The 11,423-nt window shown below is 33.5% G+C and overlaps 1 protein-coding gene across 1 annotated transcript; it reads left to right on the forward strand.

The window, feature by feature from the left end:
- Nucleotides 1-2,024: 2,024 nt before the first annotated feature.
- LOC107783260 (protein EMBRYO DEFECTIVE 514-like) lies at nucleotides 2,025-3,991 on the forward strand. Its single transcript, XM_016604231.2, has 2 exons — nucleotides 2,025-2,481; nucleotides 3,473-3,991. Exons 1-2 carry the CDS (start codon nucleotides 2,143-2,145, stop codon nucleotides 3,779-3,781), a joined length of 648 nt encoding a protein of 215 aa, XP_016459717.1. The 5' UTR covers nucleotides 2,025-2,142; the 3' UTR covers nucleotides 3,782-3,991.
- The last annotated feature ends 7,432 nt before the right edge of the window (nucleotides 3,992-11,423 follow it).

Raw genomic sequence — 11,423 nt, forward strand, 5'->3', positions numbered from 1 at the left:
CAAAATGAAAATTAAAAAAAATTATCCATTCAAGTTGGAGAGTAATTTCAAGTTGGAGTTTTTAAACTATTTTAAAATAAAAAAACTAAAATTAGAAAAAATAAAAAACTACCAATTCAAAATTTCTTTGTTTTTCTAAAAAAATTGTTTTTATTTTTAAAAATAAATTTTTATTTATTCAGAAAATATTATTGAGAATAATCTATATCTATATATAATAAAAGGAGAGACAACAGCACCATATTAAGACAAATGACATAATAACAAAAAGCCAAGTGGCATTGTTAAGACAAACTAAACTACCTTTCTAACTAAACAACCTTTTAAATTTGAAATTTTGAATTAATTAGTTACTATATTTGAATTTATAATTAATAAATATGGATAAAGTCATTCAAATTTAAAATCTAACACTAAAGCTATTAATTTTGAAGAATATTAATTTTGAGTTCAAACCATTAAGTAATGGATAATACAATTCATATGGCAGTTTAATAATACTAAGTAATTGATAATACAATTGGATAAGCAGGAAAAAGGAATAAAATATAGATTTTAGAAAAAATATAAAAATATAAGACTTAAAATTAGAATTATATATATATATAAAGCAAATCAATGTGATGATATCAAGTATCACAATAAAAATTCAATGAGTGTCAAATTTTAGGACAAAATTAGTTAGGTTAGTTAATAATTAGTTACTTTTTTTGGAATTTGAATTTAAAATAATTAAATATCTATATATTCTAAAGAATACTATTATAAAAATAAAAAAAATATGGAGTATAAATATATAACATCAATGTAGAGATATATATAATAATAAGACTAATTTATTTTTTGAGATGAGAAATATTTTGAATAATAATTCATATGGTCATGCTATATGCTATATGAATAGGATAAAATTAAAGACAAAAACATAAAAAATAATTTTAATAAATAAATAAAATATATAAATATATATTTAACTTCTTATGAAGTAGTCTTAATAAAAAAAAATTAAACTTTCATATTAAGTACAAACGGGAAGTAGAATTCAATTTAATTTCTTTTTTAAAATAAGGCAAAAATAATAATAATTATAATTATTAGTATATTTTTGACATATATTAAAATAACTTCTCTGTTTAATCTTTGAGCTAATTTAACACCATCCATTTAGAAAAATTATAATAATTATATTCGTATTATAGATAAACACTAAATAAAAAAATAAAATATTGTAGAACAAAAACTAATGTATAATGAGGGAATATATATAATGTGATTTCATCCACACTTTAAATTTATTTGATAAAATTAAGTAAATAAATAATACTCGAAAATATTATTGATAAACTTAAGTAACAAAATAATTATGAGAAAGTCATACAACATAAAATCAAGTTAAATTTCAAGAATAATACAAAATTATATTCATTGTATTATATTAAACTGGTAATTTATTAAAAATTCATATGACAGTTTAATAATATTAAGTAATGGATAATACAATTAGATAAGTAAGGAACAAAAAGGAAATAAAATATAAATTTGTGACAAAATATAAAAATATAAGACTTATAATTAGAATTATGAACGATATAACATAAGTTTAAAAAAAATTATAGTAAGAATATATATAGGTTATATTAAAAGAGAAGTATTATCAAAATATTAAGCCAATCGACGAGTTAACAAAAAGTCACATTGCTAAGTGTATAATACTTACTACTTGCTAATTTAATAAAGAATAAATAAGAAACAAGCAATTTATTTGATTATTGTATGATGTGTATCCTTTGATTTTGTATAGATTTTATTATATTTTTGTATACTATATTAAATAATAAGATAACAACTAAGATTTATTAAAATAATATGATATATTATATCATAATTTTATAAAATTAATTTTGTCATATTATCTGCCTGAGTTCTAACACTAATATTCATTCTTAAAATATTTTCGTGCAAAAAAAGGGGAAGAAGGTAAAAAAAACAAAGAAAAAATGCTAGGATCCACTCTTGGTTAGCGAAGCTACAACATTCATTAGGGTTTGATCAGTTAAGTCGGGTAAAAAGAACCCGCTATTTTAATGTAAAGCAAGAGTTAGGGTTTCTTTTCCCGAAAATTTTAAGTCGAGCAGCTCAGCCATGGCGGAAACTGAACCTCAAGCCCCCGAAACCGTAGCACAGACCGAGAAAGAAGAAACCTCCGCACAGAAAATGGACGTGGAAGCTCAAGCCGCCGATGATGCGGCTGAGAACGGCGGCTCGAAGCGTCTAAGGGAGGAGGGAGACGAGCTAGAGGTGAATGGAGAGAATGGAGACGCCACGAAGAAGCCGAAAGTCGATAACTTCGTGGAAGAAAAAAAGAAAGATGGGTCGGATCCTGTTACCGTGGGTCCGAAGAGCTTTGGGTCGTCTATGGAGATGTTTGATTACTTTTACAAACTCCTCCATTCCTGGACTCTCAATCTCAATCTCAACAAGGTAAAAATATCACACTGTTTGTTAATACCTTGTTTGCAAAGATGTCACCTATTCAGCTTATTTCACAAAATGAGCAGGTGATTAGTGTTTTTAATATTGTGTAGCAAGATTTGGTTTTTACCCTGTCCTGCGGTTCTCTGGTTTAGTTGGTTATGTATGGGCAATGGACTGTGAAAATTTGGGACTTTTTGGGTTGGCTATTTAGGATCTTTTACTTGGGAACATCCTGATTTTCCATTTCATTAGAACATCAAACTGCATTATATCATACTCACATCGACGTCAAAATGACTAATACGGATTGCTTAGTTATTATATTTTGTTTTCTAAAAATTGCCTTTAAATATAAAGGATTTAACACCTCGACATATTTGACTGTACATCCATTTTGGATTTGTGTGTGTTTTGACAACAAACATCTTTTTTTTTGTTACTTGGATAATCTTGTGGCTGCCTCTGGTTATAGTAGTAATCTTTCTATGGCCTAAATTAGAGGTGTTAGTCAATTCGGACTTTATTGGTTGCAATCGGAATGATTATCTATTTGGTTTGATTTTGCTTTGAATTACCACTCCATCCTGAATTCTTGTTGCTCAGAGATTGCCTTTAGGCTCCATTTGGAATTCACTTGCTTTCTTGCCTGCTGAACTATACTTGGCCTTTTGTTGGGGTCAAATTAATATCTTTGTCGGATTGGTGCTTTCAACTCGATCTAATTATTGAGAGCAAAAAATGGCCAAATACTTGCTCAGAAATGTATATCATTTGTATTAGTCATAACGTTAGTGAGGAGTTAATAGTTATTCCTGCACAAGAAAGCCGATTTCATAAGGATATTCTGTTGGAACTATGATTCAGCTTTCATGGATTCTCATTTTGGAACTAAATCTTGGCATTGGAGATAATTGGAATGTTACATTTATTACTACTTACATTGAGTGCTTGATATGATGATCATGATCACTTATGTTTTGTTGGTTTGGTGTTGCAGTATGAGCAGGTAGTGCTACTTGACTTACTCAAGAAGGGCCATTCAGAACCAGAGAAGAAGATTGGTACAGGAGTTCGCGCTTTCCAAATCCGATTTCATCCACAGTTCAAAAGTCGCTGCTTCTTTGTTGTTAGGGAGGATGATTCTGTGGATGATTTTAGCTTTAGGAAGTGTGTAGATCAGATACAACCCCTTCCAGCGAACATGCAAGTAAAACATTATGCTAACGGTGGAAAAGGTGGTGGTGGTGGAGGAAGAGGAGGTGGATATGGGCGTGGTCGTGGAAGAGGAGGGAGGTCAAGATACTAAACAAGCTGACAATAGACTGCCAGATTCTTCTGATCAGTCTTGTTACGTGCTGTTTAAAATCCAAATTGGTCTGTTACATCTATGTTCCCGCAGTTTTGTCATAATGTTTTTTGCTGGCTAAAGTCTCATGGCTGTAAGAACTATATGAAATAACATTTTATCGGCGGCATCACCTATTATCTTACCAAAAGCTGGTTAAATTGTTAAATATGAGAAGCCTTCTGATTGTTGTCTGATATTTTGACCCATGAACCCGCCCCATTCTTCCTAAAGGAAGTACAAAAATTTAAGGTAGAGCAAGTTTGGAGTTAGAGAAGGAATAAGGTGTTTAGCTTTTATTCAGTGATATTCTATTAACTGCATGTAATCACTATCATATGTATGTTTAGTAAAAAAAAAAAAACTAAATGTATTCATAGTGTAAATTTTTTTACACTGCAATATAAGTGAATTTAATTAAAAACACGGATTTATTGAAAAAAGAAAAGGAACCTCATCCCAACGTGACACTTTTTTGTTGGGCGTGGCCTTAAGAACCATCAAAATTAATAACGCTTTCTTCGCGGTAACAAGGTAATAATCTCTGTTTCAAATATGCAGGGAAAAATTTACTGGCAAAAGTCAGTAACCTCCAGTATTAAATACTGATTGTTATTAATTATAACTAATAAATGCTACAGTAAGTACCAGTAGTCCACCACTACTTATCATTTAGGATAAGTAGAATAAATTCGATATTACACTCTATATTGAAGTAAATCTAATCGTAACTTCCCTAAGCGTTATATACTCTCCTAAATGAAACGAATGCTGAGTGATGTAACATTAACTATGTTCTTTTATGAGTGTGAATGATTGCTAATTTGCTTACGTTATGTGAGTCCACTTTCAGTATATTTCGAACACACGAGTTCAACTCTATCGCTAAGAATATGAGACAAAACCAAGAATTCTGTCGTCCACCAAAGGTAAAGAGAAAAAAAAAAAACTTGGAATGACAATAATGACAACGAGGTGCTTACGGATTTGGTTATAAAGAGTAATTTTTCGACTAAGGGGTATCGGTTGACACCACTTGAGTGCATGTGGCTCCGCCACTGTCCTAGAGATAGCAATGGGACGGTGCGAGGCGGACAGTTGCGATGTGGGTTTAGCCATAACCCGCAAAGAGTTCAATCTGCACTGCCCCGCACTGCACAGCAAAACTTTTCTATTTTCAACCCGCCCGCACCTTAAAGCAAAGCAAAAGTTTCCTTTTTTCATTTTTAATGAGTAGTTTCTCTTTGAATTTTATTTTATTTTTTAGAATTACCAATGGCCTATGGCATTCTTTTCTCTTTTTCTTGGTCGTTCCAGCTATGCCAATAATGTATGTTGTCTACTACTAATATTGTTAGAAAATATGTTTTAGCATATTACTTCATAAGAGTAGTAATTTGATTATTGAGTTAATTATATTAATTAATTTTAAATATATCTTCTTAAAACTACTATACTCCTATCAGACAGAAGCATCGATATCAATTCCAATGATTAATACGGTGCAGGTATTACACATAAGTCTAAACCGCAACTGCCCCGTAACAACGTACCTTTTAATTTTAAAAGAATGTTTAAATTCGTCCCGCACCGCATAAACTTAAACCCGCCTCACATAAGCTTAAACTCGCCCGCTCAACCCGCCTCGCATAAGCTTAAACTCGCCCACTCAACCCGCACCGTACCGTTTGTCATCCTTGTCCTAAATTCGAAAAGCAAGCTCTTTCAAATCTTATTGGATGTCTAGTAAAGGAATGAATATATTTACCATAATAAAATCGTTTCTCTAGTTACTGTGCTTGTTTTATTTGTATAACTATGGGATATAACAATGCAATTAAAATCCTCGGGATTGAACTTCGTAGTTCCTAGGAAATGGAAAGTTCCCATATATATATGGATCTAATATTCATGTTATTTCTGTTATATTTCACAACTCCTTCTATCTGTTTTCAGGTTTATTTTATTTTATTTATTTTCTGCATAAAGATGTGAAACTGGTCTATGGAAATTAGATGGTGATTTTATTTAATTTAGGATCAATTTTCCAAAAGAATTCATGATTGTATCTCTTCACAGACGTACGTGGGTACAAAACACATAAATCAAAAAATGAAATAATTAGTGTTAAACATGCATGCATAACGACGGCGCACGATTTCCAGTGCACTTAATTCTCATAATTACTTTCACATTAATCACTTCTCAGTTTCAATCCGCGCCTTTTCTTCTCCTCACCCCATTTTCCCTACTTCATAATAATCCAAGGCCAGAGATCCCTTAGTCCTTATATTGTTTTTTTTTTCATTTTCATGGGTGCAAATTTGGACGCCAAAGTACTTAAACTTATAATCCAACACCTGATCGAAGTCATTATTTGATCAAATATGAGAAGTCAGTCAAACTTTGAAGTAATGAGTACTAACCAAGAAAATCATCAAGACGTATTCTCCCTTCCTACCCAACTTCCTTCCCTTGAATTCAGGTGATCATTATATTTAATTATACTAATTATATGTACTACGTACCAGTGGAGTTTGCATTTTATAGTATTAGTTGATTCTCTCCTTAATATTTGTTTTCATGTTTTTTTTGTTTTCCCTTTTTTGTATGTGGGTGATGAATATACGTGAAAAACAGTGGATATTCAGGACACCACGCTTTCGATTATCAATACGATTTGTCATTTCAAGAGTTTGATGCTAATCCCTTCATGGAATTTACTCTCGACGATCCCCTGTATTCATCTTTCTTTAGTACACCAGTCCAGTGCCTAACCCCAGGTAGTAGTCATTATATATATAGTAACTATTCCTTTTTTGTTTTTTTGCAACTGATACTTTTAAGAATTTTTATTTATTGACTATTTCAAAATGTTATGGACGCAGGAGAGTTATGTTTTGGCGATCTTGGAAATGGATTTGGATTAAGTAACGAGCTCGGAAGTGGGAAGAATCAACTGTTGTTATGTGATAAAAATCAAGAGATAATCATGACAAATGATCATGTTGAGGAAATAACGAAAAAAGAGAAGGATTCAAGGCAAATAGAAGAGATAAATAGTACAAGAATGTTGTCTCGAGAAAACATTTCCAAGTACTTTTACATGCCTATAACACAAGCAGCCAAGGAGCTCAATATTGGGTTGACACTTTTGAAGAAAAGATGTAGGGAGTTGGGAATTCGAAGGTGGCCTCATCGGAAGTTGATGAGTCTACAAACACTAATCAAGAATGTTAAGGTTCACTCTCTATATACGCATGTTACTCTTGTTTCGATTATGTAATTATACTAAATTTATGCTAATGAAAACTTTTATTTTCTCATATATATAGATAGTATAAAAAAAATCCTACACATAATTTTACCTGCTATATCCGGTTAATTACTATAATGCAAGGTTATCTAGCAATGATGTTTATAGATTATTCCAAGAGTTTAACTAATATCCACCTATTTTTACACGATATCAGTTCACCATACCTGCTGTTACAAGTTCAATATTATAAATCTCACTTTTTATGAAAAATTACCTGTATTTGACTTGATATATATATATATATATATATATATATATATATATATATATATATATATATATATACACAATATTATAGTAAATTAAAGTCTATTGGTAATTGATTTTAATTGACTTAATAGTATAATTTTTTTTTTCCGATTAGGGGTAAGGTCCGCATACTACTTTGTCTAGACACCACTTATGGGATCCCACGGGGTTTATTGTTGTTGTAATAGTATAAAAGTTATTTTACACAGTTGTGCAAAAGTTAAAAGCTCCTTGTCATATGGTGATGCATGTTGCAGGAACTGGAAAAGGGGGGAGAAAGTAGTATGGAGCAAAAGTTGAAGGATGTGATAAAGCTTTTGGAGGAAGAGAAGAAGATGTTGGAAGAAGTACCAGATATGGAACTTGAGGAGAAAACAAAGAGATTGAGGCAAGCTTGTTTCAAGGCTAACTACAAGAGGAGAAAGCTGATGAGTATGACAGAATTACAAGCTTCCTTCGGCAGTTACTGCAATAGTAATCCAGCTGTTGGTATTGGTTATGGCAATAGGGAAGAGGAGGAAGAAGATGATGATGATGAAGAGATTAAGTTTCTACTCGCTGAATGTTTCTCTTCCAGTAGCCCAACGTTGAATGACTGAATTTTTTTTTTGTACGTGTGTTTTTTCTAATATTTTTATTAGCTAGTTTAAAGTTACATGCATGCAAAGTTAGTTTTAACTATATTGTAGTCGGGACGCTAGCCTCATGTTCTTAATTTCTGCTATAAGTAGTATAGTTTTTCATTTCTATTTATACAATTCATATCTTTGTTTCGAAATACCACCTAAATAACTATATGGCCATGCTAGCCGGGCCATGAGCGCGGTGAGAACGGGCTTCCCAAGAAGCCATCTAAGGCCGGGGTCGGCAATTTAATTTAAAATGTTTACTACTTATGCTAATATAATAATTAAAACTTTTTCGTATAAATGTGCTGAAAATATTGTTCTTTCCTTTTTTTCTTTCTATAGTGGAGATAGTCGCACGTAATGACAAACATATTATTAAAGGACTCTACCTTTGCTTCCTTATCCTTGTTAAATAGAAATGAACCTTCACTAGTTGAGTAAAAGCACCTAGCCTATCTAACTCTCCCTATGGCAAAATAGCAGTTCGTCCAGTTGTCTTCTAGCTTCGACCAACCAAGAGGACTCCTTATATAAAGGAAGAAAGTTTCAGGAGTGATCCTGCACACTCCAACCATTCAGATCTATGGCTATCGAGAGCTTTTTGCCACGTTGACTTGCTTTGACTTGCTTACCGACTCGAAATTTTTCTCCAAAAAAGGACTGACTCTAAGGATGCATATATTTAAGTAAGCAAACCAACAGGAGGAAAGATCACAGCTGGTCTAGGAGCCGAAAGAGCTCAACTGACTTAGTTGTAGAGGGCGACTGAAAAGGAGGCTTGACCCACAGGGAGAGCGGTGAGCAAAGAGAGATTATGAATGAAAAGAGTAAGGGAAAAGTCATCTCATGACTAGAACTGGTTCAAGGCAAGGGAAAATTACTCTCACTTCCCGAAGGGAGGTTGAAAATCTGTTACAGAATAAGCTGCTCTTCTTTCATAAGCAAATGTACTCGGTAATTTTAATGTGGCCGATTTCCCCTCTTTTGCAATCAGTTTCGCTACAGCACCCGCTGCTCTAGCTAATTGTCCACCCTTTCCAAGTGTGATTTCTATGTTATGTATGGCCGTGCCTAAGGGCATATCGGTTGAAGTAGATTCTTCTTTTGATCAATCAAAACCCCTTCCCAAACTGTACAAGCTTCTTCCAAAGCATATGGCTTTCTGGATGTAGATGATGATATCTATACAGATGGATCTTATATATATCGTAGAATGAAGTACCACATGGGTGGATATATATATGAATCCAAATCTGCCGAATCACTCATGTTATGATCTTCTACATCCTGGGTCTTCCCGTTCCGTCATCTGGCTTATGTTCTTCATGTAGCATTCAGACCGAATGACTCTATGAAATTACGTCGATACTTCCACATATTATGGGTAACGTAGGAGACATCTCTATTTTTCCTCCGGGGAATCTTTAGAATTCCCACTGCTTAACTTTCAATTCGCCTCTGACCATCAAATGAAATGTGAATAACCCGTCCTCCTCTCTTTGAAAGAAGGGGCGCTTCCGGTTCTGTCGGTGCTTGAAACAATTTTGTCTTCTCCATATTACTATATCTCTAGAGTCAATAATTTTATTTGAGGAACTACTGAACTCAATCACTTGCTACCGTTACTCTTCAGTTTTCTGTTGAGGTCTATCAGAGGTACTCAATTTGGATCAGTGATCGATTTCTAGGTTTCGTCGAAAACCTAATTAGTTATTTTTAATTACGTAAATCAATAGTTCAAACCGCACTCAAAAGTAGGGTATTTTCCATTTTTATAGGAACTTTTGTACCAGAAACAATGGTATCTCCAATTATAGTCCCTCTGGGATGTAAAATATATCTCTTCTTACCATCCTCATAGTGTATGAGACAAATGTATGCATTTCGATTAGGGTCGTATTCTATAGTTACGATTCTACCATATATGTCTTTTTAATTTCGTCGAAAATCGATGTTACGGTATAGAGGTTGGCGATAGCCCAGCTGCAGAACCAAAGCCGTACTCCCAGCAGAGTTGAGCCTGAACCATCCCGGGAAAACACCCGAAGGAATAAACAAACCACGGAAAGGCCAGGTGAAGTTGAACCCGGGACCAACCCCGAAATAATAAAGATGCTTAAAGAACTGACAAAGAGGATGGAATCGGGGGAAAGAATATTGAAGCCAACGACAAAAAGGTGGAGACCTATAACTCCAGAGTTGATCAAATCCCAGAAGCACCTCCGATATTGAAAGGCGTAGATTCCAAGAAATTTGTCCAAAAATCTTTCCCCGCCACACTTATGATCTCTCCTCTATGCCTTGCGGTAATGATTCCTATGGCATTAAAACCTTTACTACAATGATGGTTTGGTTGATTTCACCATCACCAGAGATTCTTAATTAGGTGCCATGGAGTGGTGGGCTGATGCTTGTCATTCGCATGGAAATAGCACGACCATCCATTAATTCTGAGTGGGAATCATAAATTTTATAATATTTTAGTAACGGCTCATTCTTTTTATATTGATATATATGGTTATGCCGATGATGATATGGATCTAATAATGGTACGTTACGATTCTAATTGCGGTAACCAATACACATCCATGGATTGAACTAATAAGTACACTAGCGAGACTCAGTGTAATAAAGTAGGAAATTAACGTACAAAGGACTACCTTACTCTTCTTAAAATGCAAATTAAAATTATATATATTTTAAATGGTGCATGAAAAAGGTTAATGACCAATTTTTTGAGATTAAATGAATACTTTTGATATATGCATTTTCAGTCAACTCGATCGCTGATCATTAGTAATCGCCGTACTCATTAACAATCTCCAATTAGCTGGCACATAAAATTTTGTAGCACATCCTTCCAACTTCAAAAGTCAGTACATTATTTCTTATACACGGAGGATATACAACAACAACAACCTAATATAATTTCACAAGTAAGATCTGGGGAGAGTAGTGTGTACGTAGACTTTACTCCTACCTTGGTGTAGAGAGGCTGTTTCAGATAGACTTTCGACACAAAAAGATGAAATGCGACAATAGAATAATAACCACAACATGTACCAGCGATCTAAGAATAAGAAAATATACTTAGAAAAGCAATATCAATAATCAGTGCAGTGACAAGGTCCTAGAAAATAGTAAGAGCACAACATGTACCACTAGCATACTAAAACACATTGTATACAGTCGAAATAGATTTCAACCTTCGTACGATCGATCGAGGTCGAAACATAATGGATCGAAGAAAGACTTCGAGTTGGGTTCCGAAGATAGTACAAATAAGCTTCGGATTCCAGGTATAGGTCAAATACTGAGTTCGAAGTCATCATCGAGCTTGGGTCCGAATCGAACTGAGATGAGATGATTTCGAGCTTAAGGGGTAGAGGCCAACCGGGACCGAGTC

This window comes from Nicotiana tabacum, chromosome 4 (genome assembly GCF_000715075.1).
Source record: "Nicotiana tabacum cultivar K326 chromosome 4, ASM71507v2, whole genome shotgun sequence".
Taxonomy (NCBI): domain Eukaryota; kingdom Viridiplantae; phylum Streptophyta; class Magnoliopsida; order Solanales; family Solanaceae; genus Nicotiana; species Nicotiana tabacum.

Bases quoted from the DNA above. Each gene is read 5' to 3' on its own strand.
- LOC107783260 (XM_016604231.2), top strand. From the start codon at position 2,143: ATGGCGGAAACTGAACCTCAAGCCCCCGAAACCGTAGCACAGACCGAG. The intron at 2,482-3,472 runs GTAAAAATATCA...TTGGTGTTGCAG, and splicing joins TCAATCTCAATCTCAACAAG to TATGAGCAGGTAGTGCTACT.